At 37.5% G+C, this 18,306-nt stretch overlaps 1 protein-coding gene across 4 annotated transcripts in view; it reads left to right on the top strand.

Moving 5' to 3' along the window:
• LOC131825323 (cytosolic beta-glucosidase) overlaps window positions 1-18,306 on the top strand; it is a 112,948-nt gene that overhangs the window by 45,013 nt on the left and 49,629 nt on the right. For 3 of the 4 annotated variants that reach the window (XR_009351205.1, XM_059164625.1, XM_059164634.1), the window contains exons 3-4: window positions 7,142-7,941; window positions 8,668-8,791. Coding sequence is in view for 3 of the 4 variants with exons in the window: in XM_059164625.1 (XP_059020608.1) it covers window positions 7,142-7,941; window positions 8,668-8,791 (924 nt within the window). In the remaining variant the exon portion in view is untranslated. The remainder of the gene's footprint in view (window positions 1-7,141; window positions 7,942-8,667; window positions 8,792-18,306) is intronic. The other variant, XM_059164643.1, reaches the window with a different exon arrangement.

Genomic DNA, 18,306 nt, shown 5'->3' with positions numbered 1-18,306 from the left:
CAGTAGTTCTATTTTTATTTTTTTGAGGAATCTCCATTATGTTTTCCATAGTGGCTATACCAGTTTATATTCCCACTAACATTGTGTGAGGGTTCCGATCCTCACTAACACTTGTTATTTCTTGATAATAGCCATTCTGACAGGTGTGAGGTGATATCTCATTGTGGTTTTGATTTGCATCTCCCTGATGGTTAGTGACATTGAGAATTTTTTTCATGTGCCTGTTGGCCATCTGTGTGTCTTCTTTGGAAAAGTGTCCATTCAGGTTCTTTGCCTATTTTTTAATCAGGCTGTGTTTTGATATTGAACTTTATCGGCTCTTTAGATTGTGTTTTGATATTAAGCCTTACGGGTTCTTTATATATTTTGGATGTTAAACCCTTGTGAAAATTTTTTTATAATCTCAGGTGATTTCACTGGTAAAGAATATTTACATATTTTACTACAGAAATATTAAGGAAGGCTGACCCAGACCGACTGGGAGTGTTAACTGAATATATGGTATTTGCTTTGTATTTCCTCTCTAAAAATTCAAAAATTCTGAACACATCTGCCCCCAAGATTTTCAGACAGGGAATTACTATACCACTATGTCAACATATCAAGCTATTTAAAATGAACCTGAGATCACTATAGCACACTGTAGATCAGCAACCTAGGAGCAGAGCAGCAGAAAAGCTGATGGGTGGTGGTGGGGAGATACTGGGGCCACATGAAAAATGTGGGAAGATCACTCATGCACATGTGGGGATCATGTGCCTCAGCACTGAGCTTTTCATGTTTGGTCCCAGCTTTTGTAAAGTCATAGCTGATTAATATTACAGACTTTTCCATGAACGAGAGGGCACTGGAGGTGCTTCCAGGAGGCAGAATTTCAATAAGGAGTTGCTCACTCTTGTGCAGTGATCTGTTGAAGCAAGTGGAACTGTTTTAACTCAGAAAGGCCATCATTTGTTTTTTCTGTCTAAACATTTTCTCAAAGAGCATGTGAAAAATTGGATAACCCTTGTCATAATCCTTTACAAGGTACCCCCATTTTCTGTGTGTGTGTGTGTGTGTGTTCAACACTCTATTTTAAAAGCTTGATTAGCGGTTGTTTGGAAACTTGTAAAATTCTGTGTTCCCAAACTGGAAGAATACTTTACGAAGTGGAATTGTTACACAGCCTTTCTCTTTCAAATGTCAAGTTTTCAAGGTTTAACAAGAAGAGATTGAGCTGGCAACTGAAGTCACATTTTTCTGTAGTTCTCAACTGTTCAACTGAATTTTCCTATCTGCAACAAATGCAAGTTTCAGATGATTAATAGGGAACCCAAGTATTGGAAATAAAAAAAAAAGGAAAGTTTATGCAGAATTTCTTATTCACTTTAGTATTTAAAATATGAGCCCAGTTAGCAGGAATGGTAAAGTAAATAACTAAAGAAACATTTATTAACCTCCTACTCCATATGGGGCAGTGTATTAGGCTGAATAATAGCTCCCCAAAGATGTTCCTCCTAATTCTTAAAAGTGTGAACAAATTTTCTTACATGGTAAAAGAGACTTTATAGCTATTACACTAAAAATCTTGAGATGGGGAGATTAACCTGGATTATCTGGATGGTCCCCTTATAATTACAGGAGCCCTACAAGATGAAGGCAAGATGATTGGAGTCAGAGAGAAGATAGAGGAACTGAAACAGAGGTCAAAGATGAAAGAAGATGTGACACTATTGGCTTTGAAGATAAAGGAAAGGGGCGATGAGCTAAGGAATGCAGGCAGCCTCTGGAAGCTGCAAGAAGCAAAGCAATGGGTTCTCCTTAAGAGCCTCCAGAAGGAAGTTAGCCATGCTGCTGTGTTGATTTTAGTTCAACGAGTATCATTTTGGATATCTGATGCCCAGAACTATAAGATAATAAACTTATTTTGGTTTAGGCCATTAAGTTTGTGGTAATTTGTTACAGCAGCAATAGGAGACTAATACAGGCATTGTTCTAAAAGAATGTAGGGCAATTAAATAAATTAATTGGTGGTATGAGTCTAGAGGGGAGTGACCTCATTATCATGTATGATACATGATAGGCCCTTGACCAAAGTCAATTCTACGTGAAGACATTTATGGTTTGACTAGTGAGATTCCAGTTCAGTTATTTTCTGTACTGAAACATCATCTTTGCAAATCCTAGTAATGTCCTCTTCTAAGGGAATTTTTCATTTCTCTGTTCTACATAAACCTGCTCTGCTTCTGGCCATTGCTGACCAAATAAGAGAAAGACCTCTTTCCTTGTGATGTATTATTGTTAACCTCATGGAAAAAGAGAATCTTGCCCAATTGTCTTCACATCTCAGGGATGTTTGGAATCCAGGAGTTGAGAGTCTGAGTTGGTTCGTTTGGAAACAGGACTATAAGGTAGCTTTTCGGCAGATGGGATGGCCATTTTGAGACCACAGCAAATTGGGTGCTAAGAAAATAGGTTCTGGGAGAAGGAGAGGAATGGAGTAGATGTGTTGAGTGAAACTGAAAGGATGAGACTAGTCTTTCTTGAGAGGCAAAGACTTTCTCAGTCCCAATCCCCAATTCCCTTGAGTTTTAGTTGCAATTTTCTGTTGAGTATCTGATAGCTGTCTACCATTTCAAATAATGCCCGTATATCCCACACAATCCACCCACTTGCCCTTCATCCTACCTTTATATTTGAGTTAATCTGAGTGGGTTACTTTTCTCTATACCTAAAAGAGCTTTAACTCAAATTGCTTTATAATTCTAAAGATCAAACAAGAAGAAATGGGCTTAATTAAATCAGAGAAAGTGGTAGTAACTATGGAAGAAGGCAATTGAAGTTTTAATACTTAAAGTAATCAGTTACGTCTTAAATATCCAAAAGCAAAACAGAGTTCAAATATTCTGTCAGTTTCAAGATCCCTAGATTGGTAACAAATGATCATTTAAAAATATACATTTGTTCAGAGAATTAGTTACCACCGAATTGTGCTGATAAACTAAAGAACTCTTTCATGATTTGTTCTCATTTGATACTTGAAACACTCATGAGGTGGCAGATTAGGCATAGAAGGCCACATGATTTGTCCATGATTCCATGATTCTTTGGTGGAACTGTTTGACTCTGGAGCTCTGCTCTTAAAAACCCAACTTCACTGCTTCATGATAGAATTGCATTAGAGCACCAAACCAGAATTGCTCTGTACAAACCAGAAGTACTCGATTTGGGGATGTTAAATATTAACTATGCAATGCTTTGTTGCTCTGCCAAGCTGATGAGTGAGAAAAAAGTCGTATTTAAAAATTTTTAAATCTTCAATTCAACTAAAGATTATCATGTTGTTGGAATTACATTGATTGCCATCATTAATGATTGCGCCATATCTAATGATGTTTACAAGAGATAAATCACTGATTCCTGTAAAACTTTTTTTAAGAAAAGGATCTGATATTATGATTCAGCTCCAAAATAAGTGATTGTGAAGACTAGTAAAGCAGTCACCATGTTTCTGATTCTGAAACATTTATGGGAAGTTGAATGTCATGGTAGGACAGGTTCAGGCTTTGTAGTGAGATAGAGTGGGCTATTGGGCTTAAATGCTGGGAGTGCCACATGACAACATTATCACTTAAGTCTGGTATTCACTTTCTCTGAATCTTGGTTTTCTTAGATGCTTAGCGAGGATAAAAATGCCCACTTCTTGGGTTTAGGGCTAGGAGTAAACAAAATCTGTGGCATTTGGTACATACAGTATGAATGAAATAAATGGAAGCTGATATTATTTTTATATTCAGAGCCAATGGAAGGAATTGGCTATGAAAACTCCAAAATGATTCCATCATACCATTTTTGGATATTACATTTTACAAGTGAGGACATGTGGGCTTGCCAAGGCTCAGAGATGGAATGGTGGAATGTTCTTTCATTGCAAGAGATAAGAAAAGCTTTATAAATGTTGGTGAATGTATTAGTTTTCTGTTGCTGCTGTAACAAATTATCATAAGCTTAGCTGCTTAAAAAAGCACAGAATTTACACCTGAAAGTAATATAACTTTTTATATAGATTATATCTCAATAAAACCTCACAAATTTATTACCTTAGAGATATGGATATCAGAAGTCTGAGATGGATCTCTCTAGGCTAAAACTAAGATGCCTCCAGTGTCACATTTGTTTCCAAAGGATCTAGAGACAGTCTTTCTTGGCTCATTCAGATTGCTGGAAGAATTCAGTTTCTTATGGTTGTAGAACTGAAGTCCTCATTTCCTTGATGGTTATCAACTGAGGGCCATTTTCAGTTTCTAGAAGCCATCAGATTCTTTGGCAGGTGGCCCCCTCCTTCCACCCTCACAGCTGGCAATAGTGGGTTGAGTCCTTCTTATGCTGCTACTTCCCCTACCTCTTCTTCTATGTTACATATTTTTGGTCCACTCCTCTGCTCTACTGTTTCACTTCTAAGGACTTGGGTAGTTACACTGGGCCCATTTGAACCATCTAGAGAAATCTTCCCGTCTCAAGATCCTTAAACTTAATCACGTCTGGAAATCCTTTTTGATATGTAAAGTAGCATATTCACAGGTTGCATGGAGTAGGGCATGGATATCTTCTTGGGGCTGGGATATTCTGTCTATCAAGTGAAAATGGCATACAAATAGTTCTTCCAAGAATGGAGTTTTTAATGTATGATTCACATTATGTTCTGGTTTGCAAAACAAGTGAGCTGTTGTTAAAAATATCCACTCTTCCAGATAGGTAGACAACACATGACCTTGCATAATTTGGCTTCTGCTTACCCTACTTCTCTCTCACCATTCTTATGCTTTCTCTGCTCAGCTATACATTCTCATTATGCTTAACTTAGAGTTCCCAGACATAGCCATACTTGGCTAAATTACAGTAGACAAACAAAGCAATGGCCAGTCCATATGATAATGAGACTCTGATCTACAAAAGAAACCCAGGGAGCCAAACTACAACCGCTATAGCAATTGGTCCACAATAGTCAGAACTTGATCAACATCTGCCAACTTTGCTGTTTTTTTTTTTGTTCTTTGTTTTTTTTTGTTTTTGTTTTTGTTATTGTTGGTTTGTTTCCCTGCTCCCTGCTTCCAACTTAGGACCAACCAGAGATAGCCAAATAAGCAACCCAAAGCAATCTCTTAGGATGTCTGACTTCTAGTTAGCACAGCCTCCCTGTGCCAACAACTTCCATTCAGAAGGTAACTGAAGCCTTCTCCTTCCCTTCTTTTCCCTTACCATAAAAACTTCCCTCTTCTCTGACAGCCTTCGAGTATCTGTCAAAAGCAAGTGATGATGGCTGACTCCCTTGCTACAGCAAGGGAGTAGAATTCAGCAAGTCTGAATAAATAGACTGCTTACATTTAGGTGATCTTTGCTTATTTTCACAACTCTTTTACTCTTTCACATATTTGTTTCCCTTTTTTCTCTTCTTGGATCACCTGTTCTTCCTTGCCTTATATGAGTAATTCATATTCAGCATTTGACTGTCAGCTTAGATGCCACTAATGACAACAATAACAATAATTACTAAAATGATAGGTAACCTGTACTGAGCCCTTACCTTATGCCAAGAGCTGTTCTAACCATGTTCAATTTATCAACTCTTAAAATTCTTGCAATAAATTATTGAAGTAGTTTTCTATTATTGTCCACATTTTATTTTGTCCATCTTATTTTATAGACAGGGAATGATGATTTCAGAGAGAGAAAGTAACTTGCCTAAGGTCACGGAAATAGGTGAACGAATTGGGGTAGAATTTACGTAGCCTGTTGCTGTAGTTTGCTTTTGAAATCATAAGGCTATATACTGTTTTCCAAATAGATTTTCATAAGTTCTCAGTTTGTAGTGGGTACTTTTTATCATATGCTTAAATGGAATTCTGTACTTGATCTTTACCAATGATACTTTATAATTGTTTATGAATTTATCTATAATCCCTACTAAAATAGAAGCTCCCTTAGTCCAAGGACAGTATTTATCTTATACATGTCTGGAAGTCCAGCATATAGTAGCTTCTCCATACATGTGCATTTGAGGGATGAATAAATTAATAATTAAATGAAACAAATTAAAAAATCTGATTTATTATTTAATCGGAGGATACTAAGTTTAAAAAAAGAAAGAGAAAAGGACCCTACTTCTAGACAAACTTTGAAAGCAACACAATTCTACATATGAATTTATAATTATTATCCAGGAAATAACTGCAAACTAACATAGCTTCTCTCTCCTGAGCTTAGGTTTCTTCTATAATCTTAGACTAAAATCACATGAAGCCCTAATACTGGTCTCCCCCAGTAAGTCTCTTCCTATTAGGAGTCATTATTAGGTTGGACCCAACATCTTCTTGGCATTGGTTTCTGAGGCAGAGTATCTCTAAGTTAATAACATTTTTCTGAACTCTGCCTCAATCCTAACAATTCTCCCACACTCTTGCAGTGCTGGAGTATTAGTTGAAAGCAAGGGGTGGCTATGCATTCTCACAGGACTATGTCAGGATCTTAGAGCAAAGTCTCCGACCATGTTCCTTAACATGTCAAGCCTCTGGCCAACTGCCTTTGTAACCCATGTTCTGGGAGCTCTTATTCATGCTCAATCGGTCTCCTTTTCTGACTTATAAGACTGATATATCTGGAGAAGCACTGAGGCAGCCATCAATTCTTTTACTTAATATTTGATACCACTGAGAACCAGTCATTCATTAAATGAATATTATTGAGTATCTATTGAATTCCTGGTATTGTTCCAGGATTTGGGGAACCAGAAGTGAATTAGATAAGATCCCAGCTATTATGAAGCTTGAATTTTAGTGAGGTTAAGAGACAAATCAAACATACAAACAAATAAAATAATTTCAGTAAGTGTGGCCATAACACAAAGTTATGTGGTAGCAACTTGTCCAGAACATCTGTGCTCCATGTCTTCCATCATACCCCCAACTTCCCAATCAGCCATTCTTCCTTGGAATTTTTAATGGTTCCTCCAAAACTTTACTTGATGATATGTAGGAACTAACAAATCTTATTTGGGGTAAAAGTTATTTAGGAAATTATTCCTGATTCTTTCCTGATCTTTACTTATTGTCAGTGTTCTAAAAATAACTTTTCTTCTTATGCTTCCTTTTTGTTTTTCTCCTAGGAATTGACTATTACAACAAGATCATTGATGATTTGTTAACTAATGGGGTTACATCCATAGTGACCCTTTACCACTATGATTTGCCTCAGGCCTTAGAAGACAAAAGAGGCTGGTTGTCAGAGGCAATCATTGAATCCTTCGATAAATACGCCTGGTTTTGCTTCAGTACTTTTGGAGATCGAGTCAAGCATTGGATCACCATAAATGAGCCTAATGTTTTTGCCCTGCTGGCCTATGATTTTGGAATATATCCTCCTGGTGTACCTCACTTTGGAACTGGAGGTTATCAGGCAGCTCATAATTTGATTAAAGCTCACACCAGATCCTGGCACAGCTACGATTCCTTATTCCGAAAAGAGCAGAAGGGCGTGGTGTCTCTAGCAATTTTTGCTACCTGGGTGGAACCTGCAGATCCCAATTCAGTGTCCGACAGGGAAGCTGCTAAAAGAGCCATTGCTTTCTGCTTGGATTTCTTTGCTAAGCCCATATTTACTGATGGTGATTATCCGGAAGTCGTCAAGTCCCAAATTGCCTTCATGAGTAAAAAGCAAGGCTATCCATCATCAAGGCTTCCAGAATTTACAGAAGAAGAGAAGAGAATGATTAAAGGCACTGCTGATTTCTTTGCTGTGCATTATTATACAACTCGCTTAGTAAAGTACCAGGAGAATAAGAAAGGAGAACTGGGTTTTTTCCAGGATGTGGAGATTCAAGTTTTTCCAGACCCATCTTGGATAAAAAGTTTGGATTGGATCTACGTGGTGCCATGGGGAATACGTAAAGTACTGAAATACATTAAGGTAAAACACAGTGTTTCTATTCATGTATACCCAAATATGTAGAAGTGGGAAGACAGATGTATGTGTGAACTTGGAAAAAGGATGATTTTAGGCAGTAGGTTACACATTTGTTGGCTTGGAAAGAGAGATTAGGTGTTCAGCTGGTGAGGAGTAACTAGCTGATAAGGGGCTTTGATACACTGGTTAAAGTTGGACTTCTCTGTTAAAGGCAGTTGTGGGCATAGGAGTAGCTTGGACATATTTTCCAGGCTGATGTCACAACTGTAATTACTAAAAGGCATATTAAGGGCTGAAATAGCTGGATCCTTTTTTGGGTCTCTGTTATCTGGATGGAGTCCAGGTATCTGAAATTAAAATTTTAAGTTAATGATTTTTAGGACCCTTGCTCTGGGGGGATAGAGAGTGTAGCCATTAGTGGGACCAAGGGGTTAAATTGTAGTGACAATCAGCAGATACTGATGAAAGAAAGATACTTCTGTCTTCTCATTATGATAAGAGTCATTTGACCATCTTCATGGACATTTGCACAGTTTTGCTTTTCCATTGTTAGTCAGAAAAGGTCAGTGTGTGGAAAATTAAGTTAATAGGGTCAGTGCAATTTGATGAAAACTAGTTTTGGGTTGTAGCTTAGAGAAGATAGAGGGTAAAACACCTGATTTTATGAGTCTTTTTTTTTTTTTTCTTGTTACATCTCTTTGGAATAAAACTTCAGTTCTCTTGTTCTAGGATATGTATAATAACCCTGTAATTTACATCACTGAGAATGGGTTTCCCCAGGATGACCCTGCATCTCTTGATGACCCTCAGCGCTGGGAGTATTTCAGACAGACATTTCAGGAACTGTTCAAAGGTACCATTTGAAATGATGAAAGATCAATTGTGCAAACTTAATATAATTTTCCCATGTGCCTGTTTTCATTTAGCAAAGACCAATGATTTTGAAAGCTGAAATTCATGTAAATCAGTGTAAAGCCATGTAATTAAGAGAGAGGAGAAAAAGTATTTAGTAAAGAGGAAGGTGAGGGTTTTGGCCTAGCTTCAACCTCCCAAAATTTAATCAAGTAAAAGTGACTGTCTTCTGCATTTTGTGTGACTCCTGGGTGAAGGTGACATGAACAGAAGGGTGGTGGCTGGTGAAAGAGAACTTTAGTTGTTACAAAAAGATTAGCACTGATCAACTACATCATGCCTATTTGCATATTTTAATATCCCAGGTACCAAGACATGAACTGACAGAATTTTTGAAGGATCAAAATTAAGCATTTACACAATAAACATTTAAATGGGCTTCGATGAGTTTTGGCCTAAAATGAGTCTTACATCACTATATGTTTCATTTAGGCTGTAATCAAACAGCCCCATTTAGGAACGTGTTTTTGTCATATAGGATCTGTGAATTTTATTTCTAGACAAGATTATTATTCTGGAAACTGCTCTTTCCCCCATGAAATTCTTTTCATATTTGATAACAAATGTGAAAGAATAATCTTTAACTGGTAACACACATTTCGACACCAGTTAATTTCCCCATTTCAGCATTTACATGGAACACTGTTGCTTTGTAAATTTAATTTCTCCTCCATATAAAGGAATCATATCACAGAAACAAAAAATCCAATGCAAAAATGCGACTTTCAATTTCCTTTCTTACCAGGATAGGCACACTTCTCTCTCATCATTCTATTTGAAAGGTCCAAAATTATTCTATCCAAAATTAATCAGTAATATGCTGAAATCAGCCAGAAGGAATTCTGGAAAGTAACACAAGATGGTCTCTTTCCCAAACCTAAAATATATTGTACTTAATCCCTCACTCTGGCTTGGAGTTTATCGGCATAAGGCAATTTGATTCCCATGATTTGAGCCCAGTGAAATAATTATTTTGTATCACATGCAAAACAGACTCTTTCTCTAGGTAAGGATTCACTTTCTGTTTAAAAAAAAAAAAAGAAAGAAAATGTCTAGTTGACTGAGATTCCACTCCCCCTTCTCTCCGTAAATGGCCCTATTCATAGTTAATCCATTGATGTTCCCAGCTTCATTCTGAGAGGAAAGTAAGCTGGTTACCAAGAGGCAGATTTATGGATGGTTTGAGGACCACAAATGACTTCTCCAAAATTGTCTGTGTATTTTTGGGAAAAAGAGAGAAAAATAGAAATTGACTTTGTTCATTTCCAGCTTGGTACTCTGTTTAGTTCTAACATGTAAGGGAGTTTCATTGTTCTTTGAAATAGTTTCAAGTACTTTAATACAGTCCCTTAGATCTTTAACACTAAAAACTTGATAGTAGACCCCAAAACTAAGACAATTTAAGTGAGTAGTAAAGTAACTGAAAGTTAAAGTGGAAAATGTGAGAAGATTTGGGTTTCTGAGGGGCAGGGGAGGAGATAGGATTAGAAACAAAATTCTGTTTTTCTACTTGTTGAATTTCAATTGTATTTTTTTTAAAAAGATTTTATTTATTTATTTGACAGAGAGAGAGAGAGATCACAAATAGGCAGAGAGGAAGGGGGAAGCAGGCTCCCTGCTGAGCAGAGAGCCTGATGTGGGGCTCAACCCAGGCACCCCAACAGATGGAAAAGATACCAGGCACTTAAAACATTAATTGTTCACAGTATGTGTGTTCTCTTCTGATTTTTAATATTAGAGGATCTATACTTATTGTAATTAACATGTAATATATTTGTTTTACATTTAAAAAATGTAGCCTTGGGGCACCTGGGTAGTTCTGTGGGTTGAGCCTTTGCCTTTGGCTAAGGTCATGATCCCAGGGTTCTGGGATGGAGCCCTGCATTGGGCTCTCTGCTCAGCAGGGAGCCCGCTTCCCCCCTTTCCCCCTGCCTGCTGCTCTGCTTACTTGTGTTCTCCATCTCTGTCAAATGAATAAATAAAATCTTTTAAAAAATGTAGCCTTTCAAATGTGCAGAAATCTACTTATTGACAAAAAAAGACATGTTATCTCTTCTGGAATGGATATAGTGATAGCTATTTCTTATATATTGTTGTAGTAGATACCAATTATTTAATCTTGGTGAAACTCTTCTAGTAATCACTCCCTTTTCTTCTATGAAATATCCACCTCTTCTTATCCTCAGGGCTACCATAGGGACAATCCCAGTTCTTCCCTGAGATTTAGAATTTGGGCCAATCACTTAGTCTTTTAGCCTAGACTGGGCAGGGGAATGTAGCCTTGTGAGCCTTTGGTGACTATGTCCCGCCTCAGAAGCTAAGGAGTAGTAAGTACAAAGGGGAGCTGTCTGTGCATCGAGGGAAGGGAAAACAAGAAACCGGGAGAGTTTAGAGTGATTCTTAAGCCTCTAATTCCAGTACTCCTCAGATGCATGCATGATCTTGAGAGACATTACTTTTACTTACAATGAAATGCTTTTTCTGCTTACCTGAACCTGATTGGTTTTCTATCACTTGGAACAAAAAGAATGTTAACTGATACCATCATATCATTTCATTTTTAAAACAGTGAGACGAGGTCATTGCTCCTATTACACAGATGAGAATACTAAGCTTCAAAGAGGCTAGCTAAGTCATTTGTTTAAGATCACTAAGTGACTAAGTACTATTTCCTGGAACGTAGCAGAATGCATGCATTATTATTACTGCTGCTACTACTATTTTGGTGTTTGATGAGGTCTGTGAATTTAGGGCTTTCTGACCCAAAGTGGTTGCTTGTCCATATCACACAGAACATTTTCCTCATCTTTGGTACTCGGAACTTGCATAGTGTCTTCGAAAGGGCTCCATGCTGTCCCTGCAGGAGCCAATAGGTCCTATGACCTTGGACTCCACTCAGACATCCACCTTACCCTGCATCTCATCAGGGGAGTGGAGCTTAATTTATAATCGATTTCCTGAGACTCCTTTGAGGTAGTGCTGATGATCTCGATTGGCAAGAACTCTACTAGTAAGAAGCACCCCGTGAGCAATTAAAAATAATAACTGGCCAAGAAAGACTTTAGTGGGAAGTGCTGCAGGTGAGAGCTGGTCAGAACCCAGGGAGTCAGATGGATGATGGCTTTGTGGTCCCCATAAACAAAGCTTCCTCTCTAACATCACACATATGGACAGGCACAGAATGACACTATAGTTGGATCAATGACATCTGCCTGGAGGTCTCACTGATCTCTTCAGGTAAAATCCCACAGCAATTAATTGAGCAGTAAAAAGTAAGCTAATGTTTCTGTTTCCTATTGGGACAGGAAAAAAAAAAAAAAGAAAAATGTCATTTCAAGAAAAAAAAAAGAGAAATTAGCTAATGCCTTTTTAATCATTGCATTATTTAAATGCCTTTAAATAGGTTGCATTTTAATTAATGTAGATATAGATAAGAGAAAAGCAACACAGGAGAGACACAAAAAACTTGCAATAACATAACTGGCTTACATTTCAGCTCTGCAAATTATTCAATGAGAGGCCTTTGGCAAATTATTCAACCTCCCAAACTCTTAGTTTGTTCATCTGTAAAAATGGATTAACACTTTCCCCTGACAGGGTTCTTATAAAAATTCCATTTAATGAGCTAATATGTAATTACCCTTAACCAGCAATTGCCTCGCACACAGTAGGCCCTCAACCAATGGTAATAATAATAATTATTATTAAATGTGTACTCTTAATTTATCACCCCAGTTATTTAACTTGTTGTTTTACACATGTCATCCCAAGACTTTTTTTTTCCACCAAGTTTTTAAGTTATAGGAGAATTTTCCTACATGTTTGCAGGTTTCTCTATTTTTCTTTTTGGGATGAATGAATGTTGTAACTTTGGCCCTCTGGCTATCTACAGTTGACTCCTGTGGAGTAGAAAGCAACAACCGCCTCCCTCCATTCATTACTTCCATCAGAGAGGTTGCCAGATTAGGTGAAAAATTAAATCATTTGCAGCAGAAATAACCATATGCAACAGGGTAGCTGGAATTGCTCAACCACATGAAGTTTTTGCATAAGTTCAGAAAGCACTGATCTTCAAACAGTTAAGCCTTTCTCATTTCATATGAATCTCCATTATATTCATAAAAATTTTCACCAGTCCTTGCTGCTCCAGAAGACAAGTTTAAGTTCATCTGTAAATATACACAAATGGATGCCTCAATAACCTGAATGTTGCCAGGGAGGTAAGGAAGTGTGTGAAATAGGGGAGGTTACTCCCAATGTGTAATACTCCAGCCATGACCTAAATCCTCCTGAAAGGGGATGTGAGCCTGTGTTCTGCCCAAATCCTGTTGTTTGGAGTACGTGAACTTGCTGGAAGTCAGACAAGACATGGGTTTCAAACCTGGTTCTGCCACTCACAAGCTCAGTAATTTTCAGCCCTCTAATCTTCAGGATGGGGATAATAAGACATCTATCTTGTAAAGAGTGGTGAAAAGTGAGCAAAGTAATCCTTATAAAGCCTAAATACAGAATCTGACACATTATAAAGCATCTGTAGACGGTGGCTAATTTTTGAAGAGGGTTGTGGACACTCCATTCTGGAGCTGTGTCTTTTTATGCTTATATCATCAGACCTGACTCCCCTTCTGGCATGTAGTAGTGTTCTACACATTTGTTGAATTTGGTAATGTCTATCAGAGAAGAGTTAGCCAATGCGTAATGAGAAATAAATGATTAAATAATTGGGAACTGCATTTTCTTTCCCTAAAGAAATATACCCCATAGAGGGGAGGGAAAAAAAGAAAGAAAGAAAGAAAGCAGCAGACTTCTGGAAAGTTTCTGAGCCAGCCCAACTTTCCAGTCAGTTCCATGCCTGACTTAGCACAGCAGTAGATGATTGCAGAGAAGGTTTGTTAATGACCAGCTTTAGGCTTTTAATGACAAAACCCCTCAGCAAGATGTCATCGAAGTTATTGAAGACTTCACTGAAAGTGTTGAAGCTGATGCATTGTAACAAGAAGGTTATAAATCTTGCAGTTTGGGTATACCACCAAGACAAGATGCTGAGCACAGAATCACCCTGCTGTTGTCTGTCAGCATCCTCCCTCCCCTTCCCTCTTCTCCTTCCCATGGAGAGCCAGTAAAGGAGAAATACATCCATTTCCCGAAGTAGAGCAGACCTGGCAGCCACCTGCCTATGTCAATTTCAGATCACAGAGGCCCATTTAACTGGACAAAATGTGTTAAGCACCTGTGTTTTTCTCAATGTGCATTTAAAAAATCCTAAGAATTAAGGAAAGATCTCAAAGGTTAATACATTGACCTTTTAGAAAAACTAACCAATTAAAAATCTATTGCAAGCTCAGAACAGAGACCCAAGTACCTACATATAGGTTTCCACTCCCTATCTATTGCTTTATTGCTTCTTAAAGTAAATGTTTGTCAACTTAGCCCCAATGAAGCAGTTCATCTCAGAGCTCACCGATAGCCCACAGTTTGGGATATTTGTGGGGTGGGATATCAGGTCCACTGGGTACTGTTGCTCCTGGATGAACTGGATGACAGCTACTCAAGGTTGGAGTAGAGAAGAAAGAACAAGATTAGAAGGCTGTGCACAAGAATTGTTAGTGTGTGCTAGTATATAGACTTGTGGAATTTGAAAAGTCATGAAGAAAACAATTTCCAATGTATTTGTGGTCCACCAGCCTGCACACACAGACCACAAACGCAGACAGTCAGATATTACAAAGTTCACCTTAAACAGAGTGATGGCCAATGACCTTCCCTGTTTTTTTTCTCCCCTACTTCTATTCAGTGGCACACTTACCTTACTTTCTGTTCATGTAAAGCATGACAAAGTAAAGAGTCTGCAGGGCTTGGAGAGGGAAGACAGACTAAGTCCTCTGTTTGAGTGATGTGCCTTTGGGTCAGTTATCATTAGGACTCTGAATGTCATCTTCCTCACCTGTTAAATGGGACTATTGCTAATTACTATTCTGCCTAACCCAAAGTCAGTTGTGAAATAAAATGAGATGATTTATGTCCCTATGTACTCAAATACCTTAAAATATTAGCTATTATATTCAAATTGACACATTTATTTATACTTGTAAGGACATCTGTCACTCTGGCCAAAATCCACAATCTGGACCTCAGTATTCTCCACTGTAAGAGAAGGGATTGGTGCTCATTATCCAGTTGCTTCCAAAATCTGCAATTCCCAGATTCTATGGTTTTATTTTCCTGCAAATTGCTAAACTGCTGTGATGATTTGATCTGTGTAGGGGTTTTAGAGAACATGTGTTATGACCAAATGACTTGTGTAGAGCTTGGTAACACTCAGAAACACACACATGTACACAAACACACACACGGGTGGTGGTTGCTAAGCTCCTTGGCCAGGATTACCTGGGTGAAGCACATGTTGATATGATTAGGGACATAGACCATTTAGCAGACACACCCTCTGAGAAAAAGAACCTGGTGCACCTGCTTCATGGGAATAGGATTCATGGGGCTGCCCAAGTGAGAAGCAGCTCAACCACACCTCAGAGAATCTGCCCTTGTGTTTTTTGACTGAAAACCACTCTTCATCTTCTCCTTCAGTAACATTCTAATACTTACACTGTGCCCCTACAGATGGACATTCCTTTGAGCTTCTTTTTAATTCAGCTCCACCATGTCTGAGGAATAATTACTTAAGGTTCTCTACTACCTCAAGCCCGGTGAATTTTAAGACTACTCTAGAGCCTTCTAAAAAATATTCAGAGTATCTCAAACTTACCCTCTCCACTTTTTATGACAATCTGTCCAGTAGTTTTTGTGTGATGTGGCAGCAAACAGAAGCTCAGTTTCATTTTTATAACTGTAAAAGAGACCTGTAAAATAATTGAGGCATACTTTATCTGGAGAAAATGTACTCTTCCTATATGAAGCGTAGACTCAGTGGAATCTTGAAAGAGGATGTATCTGGTAATGATTTTTAAATGAGATGTATTTGACATATAACATTTTGTAAGTTTGACGTTACAACATGTTAATTTGATATATTTATATATTGTAATATGGTTACCACCCTGGTGTTAGCTATTATGTTACATAATTATTATTTCTTTCTTTCTTTTTCTTTCTTTCTTTTTTTTTTGCTAGGGATAATTGAGATTTTGTTTCTTAGCAACTCTGAAGTTTATAATACAGTATTATTGGCTATAATCACTACGATGTGCATTAGCTCTCCAGAACTTATTTATTATTAGTTCCCAGTTTGTACCTTTAAACAATGTATCCCCAATTCCCTCATCCCTCAGCCACTGATGACCACCATTCTGTTCTGTTTTTTAAGTTTGGCCTTTTTTGATTCCATGTATAGATGATATCATACAGTAGTTCTCTTTCTCTGTCTGGTTTATTTCACTTAGCATAATTCCCTTGAGTTCCATCCCTGTTGTTGCGGATGACAAGATTTGCCTTTTACTTATGGCAGAATAGTATTTCATTGTACACACACACACACACACACACACACATACCACAACCCCTTTATCCATTCTTCTGTTGCGGGGCACTTAGATTGTGTCTATATCTTAGGTTATTGGGAATAATGCTGCAATAAACATAGGAGTGCATATCTCTAGCTATCATCTTGGCAAAGATGTAGAGATAAGGGAACTCTTACCCACTGTTGGCAGCAACATAAGTTGGTTCAGGCATTATGGAAAATAGTAGCGAGGTTCCTCAAAAAATTACAAACAGAACTAACATATGATCAAGCAATTCCACTTCTGGGTATATATTCAAAGGAAATAAAAACATGGGTCTAAAGAGATAATGATTTTTTAAACTTGTTTCAGGAGAGCACAATGATGGAATATTCATGTGGTAAGATAGCTGTTGGAATTGAGAGAACGTGAACTTCTGAGGTCTTCTCCTGGGCCAAGGTGAAGTGGTCCTCAAGCATCTGCTTACATTAGCTCTTATTTCCAAATCTCCAAAATAACTTGATTAGTACCTGATTATTACCCACCTTTAGTTATCTTGAGAATGAAAAGGCACTGCTTTGGAATAAAGCTAGTAAAATTTATCTTAGTGTGATTGGCAGGGGAGTTAATAAAGTTAATAATGGTGTTAATAAAGATTCTATTGGATCCATGTGGGTTCATGGAAAGAATAGAGAGAAGTGGATGCCCAGGTGTTAGCCATTCCTACTCAGGAAGCTTAACATAAGTTTCCCAGTGCTTGGAAAGGAATATTCTCCATTATAAAATAATACATCGACATTATGTTTTGTAAATCTAGGTCTTGTGAGTTCATCAGTGGGAATTAACTCTGGGTGCACAAAAGAAATGAGTGTCTGCATTTGCAGTGTTGGTAATTAGATTATAAGCAGTGCTAATATCGCAGCTTTATAGCCTTCCTTTCTTTTTCTTATCTTACCTGTTTATAACTTTGACATGACTTATGCTGGTCAGTTGCCCTATAGTGACATAAATGTTGTGTCTGTCAGCTCTTCCAGATTCGTAATCGGGTGAGTAACTGGTTAACTGCATCCTATATTAGTTTTTCAATAGCAGGCCTGCCACCATGTAGAAGAAAATCAGCAATGTTATGAATAAGGACATTAAAAAATTGGTGCCATCACTGATTCATGGGCTCCTTGTGCAATTGCAGCCTTGTTGCAATTAAGCACATGTTGAATAACACAGTTGAATAGATGGGAGTTGAGAGACACTTGGAGTCTTGAAGACCCATTATAATCCATGGAAGTAAGGAAGAAAGCCATCAGAAGAAATGGAAATTATTAAAAGGTACAAGCGCTCATAGGCAGGATCAGTGTGTATAAAGATTTTATTTACCATTTTTTAAATGACAAAATTTGACCAGAATTAAATTTTTCGAGCTATATACTTAGCATTCAGTGGCCGGTCAGTAAATTTCCTAATGGCCGATTAGGAATTTGAGTCTAAATAAGCAGAAAAACAGAATCACTCCCGGGAATTTGAACCAAATATTAGATTTATACCACCATTTTGCTTCTTTAAAGAAATAGAGGATTGTTTTTGCTATTATGAGAATAATTTTCATGCTTTGGGATTATGCATAGCTGCTAATTATACCCTTTTGATACTAAATTTGTTTTTGCTGTGACAATAATTGAAATCTATGCTGAAGGTTTTTAAACTCTTTATATAAATACACAACTCCTCTGAGCCTCAGGTCCTTCATTAGAAAAAGAAAAGGGTTGAACTAGTTTTTCTTTTGGGATCCTTCCAGTTTAAGAATTTTGTGACCCTCTAAATATCCTTTCAACTCAGGTGTGTCAAGGATCATATTTTATTGGAACTCTCAATAATTTCTTAGGCTATAAAATTAAGTCTAAGGAATTATAATTAACATCTTTTTTTTTTTTTAACTTTCTTCATTCTTCTCAGTTAGCTCCTTAATTTGAAATGTGAACACCTTTCTTAGTTGAACATAAAA

This window comes from Mustela lutreola, chromosome 1 (assembly GCF_030435805.1).
Source record: "Mustela lutreola isolate mMusLut2 chromosome 1, mMusLut2.pri, whole genome shotgun sequence".
NCBI lineage: Eukaryota > Metazoa > Chordata > Mammalia > Carnivora > Mustelidae > Mustela > Mustela lutreola.
This window is presented reverse-complemented; position numbering and strand designations above follow the sequence as displayed.